The 2792-nt window shown below is 48.0% G+C and overlaps 1 protein-coding gene across 1 annotated transcript in view; it reads right to left on the bottom strand.

The window, feature by feature from the left end:
• Nucleotides 1-2792, bottom strand: part of LOC106813289 (kelch-like protein 8) — a 7819-nt gene that overhangs the window by 1914 nt on the left and 3113 nt on the right. The window contains exons 2-6 of the mRNA XM_014817394.1: nucleotides 2320-2474; nucleotides 1706-1842; nucleotides 1137-1320; nucleotides 652-795; nucleotides 193-304 (exon numbers count right to left, since the gene is read on the bottom strand). Of these exons, the coding sequence (XP_014672880.1) occupies nucleotides 193-304; nucleotides 652-795; nucleotides 1137-1320; nucleotides 1706-1842; nucleotides 2320-2474 (732 nt within the window). The remainder of the gene's footprint in view (nucleotides 1-192; nucleotides 305-651; nucleotides 796-1136; nucleotides 1321-1705; nucleotides 1843-2319; nucleotides 2475-2792) is intronic.

Below are 2792 nucleotides of genomic sequence, written 5' to 3'. Positions count from 1 at the left end.
GTGTGTGTGTGTGTGTGTGTGTGTGTGTGTATGTGTGTGCGCGCGTGCGTGCGTGCTTGCGCGCGCGTGCATATTCGTGTGTTTGCGTGCCTGCGTGCGTGTTCTGGGAGAAGTTCGTTGTATCGGTGCGCGCGAGCAGAAGAAACAACCACAGGTCCATTCTGAGCAGCAGTAGATCACATGTGCGCTTGCCTCCTACTCGCCATCGGTGACAGCTTCATCCATTTTCCTGACCGCGGGTCGAGCACCTCAGCGCTGTTCAGGTGCTCCCGTCCGTTATGTCCCCCGATAGCGTAGATTTTACCTGAAATACACACAAGAGCGTCTCATTGCTTCGTTAGTCTACCTCAAACAATTAAAAAGAGGTGAATTATCCGGCCCACTTCTGCACCGCGCGCATGTGTTCATATCAGAATTCTACAAAGGGCGTAAATATATACTGGTACACAGTGTATATATGTATATATATATATGTATATTGTATGACGGAAGAGCATAGAAATTCTGTAACCCATGTATGTTACAGTATGTATGGATATGTTATTATATTTGATAATATACAGATGTAATATAAATATCTATGAACATAGATGTCTGAAGATCAGAAATCTACGTAAACGATCGGATTATCACAGCGCATGACGTAATTACCCATGGCTGCCGCGATGCCCACGTGGCGCCGCCTGGAGCCGATGTCGGGAACATTCACCCACTTGTCGCGGCGCAGGTCGTAACACTCGACGGAGCGTAGCGGCTCGACGGACGCGCCTCGGCCGCCAACGACGAAAATCGTGCCTGTAGGTGATCACATGTACGTACACGTACACATACATACATTACATGTACATGTACGTTACATGTACATGTACATTACATTACATGTACATGTACATGTACATTACATTACATTACATTACGTTACATGTACATTAACGGACCGCTCCTCCGATTGACCTATACATGTGGTTATTGAAATATGACAGACGTCATTATTTATTTATTTATTTACCTATTGATTTAGTTGTTTGTTTTTTACTAATTTACACCCAATGACGTCAACATCTCGGCTTGGAGATTGGCTCTCACGCGCCTCCCGTAACGGCCGTCTCGCCGATGCAACAGGACCCCCGGCTTACCGGCAAAGCTCTTCCGGCAAGTGGTGCGCTCGGAGCGGCGAGGCGTGGAGACGAGACCCGTTAGTGACATGTGGAAGTACTTGGCCTCGTCGACGAAGTCTCGGCATGTCAGACAGCTCTTCAGTAACTCGTCCTCGGCGACGTTGTTTACCAGGTAACCAGCAGGGATCAGCGGTAAACGAACCTACGCATATATATATATATTATATATATATAAGCGAGTCACGAGCAGCCGTGAGCTCGTGAACTGTGGAAAGTATTTCGCATTAATTCATGGTAATTTTTTTAAAATTGTGTTTCTTTTTCTAAAGCGTACAGCGTTTGTTTTAAAAAATAGGATAAGCTTTGTTTGATTTTAATTCTGTCGGCAATTTGGTACTGTTTTTATTGCAATGATTTATGATTGTGGAACGGTATTGATATGAGAATGATTAAGTTCTTTGAGTCTATCTTTATCGCATTGATCTGATTTCTTTTCGTATTGATCTTCATCGTATTGATATGAAAGATCTTTATCGTATTGATACGAGAATGATTAATGTTTATCGATGTATCGACCGCCTCGTTACCTTCGCCATAAGAACAGGTAGGAAGTCCTTCCGCGCTTTGAGATCGAAGTTTATCCACTTCATGACGGCTTCGTAGACTACGGATTCCGTCACGATGTTTAGTTCGTCTGATGCGATGATCTGGAGTAGGTGTGCGCCTAGGGTAGAGCAGCAGTGAGTGCGCGAGCGGTCACCACCGATATATGTGGATCTCGTAGGGACAAGGAGATTGGGAAGATGGGAGAGGAAGAGAAAGACACAGAGAGAAAGCGCGAGAGCGAGAGCGAGAGCGAGAGCGAGAGAATGATAGAAGGGGGAGGAAGAGAAAACAGGATAGAGAGGGGTGAGAGAGAGAGAGAGAGAGAGAGAGAGAGAGAGAGAGAGAATGGAGAGGAGAGAGAGAGAGAGAGAGAGAGAGAGAGAGAGAGAGAGATGGGAGGGAGACGAAGACAGAGACACTAAGAGGGAGAAAGAGAGAGAGAAAGAGAGAGCGTGCGAGAGAGAGAGAGAGAGGGAGAGAGGGAGAGACATAGAGACACAGATAATGACACAGAGAGTGCGCGCGTGCGAGATCAAGATCAAGGAGGAGTCGTGTATACTATACTAACCCTCTCTTATCCAATCATTATCCTCACCTGTGACATTCGTGAACTCGACGCTCTTCGTGACGTCAGGGAAGAAATCGATCGTGTATTGATCGGCAGCTCTGATCAGCTCGTAATGCTGATGCCGCTCGGCGAACGCTCGCACGCCGAGGCAATTCTCCGGGTGCAGGTTCGTCATCATGTACCTGCCGCAGGTAACGTAATCAGGCGGCGAGATAAAAGGGTTAAGCGCGCGCCCGCAGACGATGCGGACACGCGAGGGGAGGTGAGTATTGTCGGAGTGTGATTTCCGACCAGGTGGTGGAGAGACGCGAGTCAGAGGGAAGCTCTATGTGTGTATCTCGTTTCTCTCTCGCGCGCTCTCTCTCTCTCTCTCTCTCTCTTCTCTTTCTCTCTGCGTGTGTGTGTGTGTGTGCGTGCGTGCGTGCGTGTGTGTGCGTGCGTGCGTGCGTGCGTGTGTGTGCGCGTGCGTGTGTGTGTGTGCGTGCGTGCGTGCGTGTGTG

Source organism: Priapulus caudatus, unplaced genomic scaffold (assembly GCF_000485595.1).
Source record: "Priapulus caudatus unplaced genomic scaffold, Priapulus_caudatus-5.0.1 Scaffold752, whole genome shotgun sequence".
Taxonomy (NCBI): Eukaryota; Metazoa; Priapulida; class Priapulimorpha; order Priapulimorphida; family Priapulidae; genus Priapulus; species Priapulus caudatus.
Note: the sequence above shows the minus strand (reverse complement) of the source record. Positions and strands in the feature narration are given on the sequence as shown.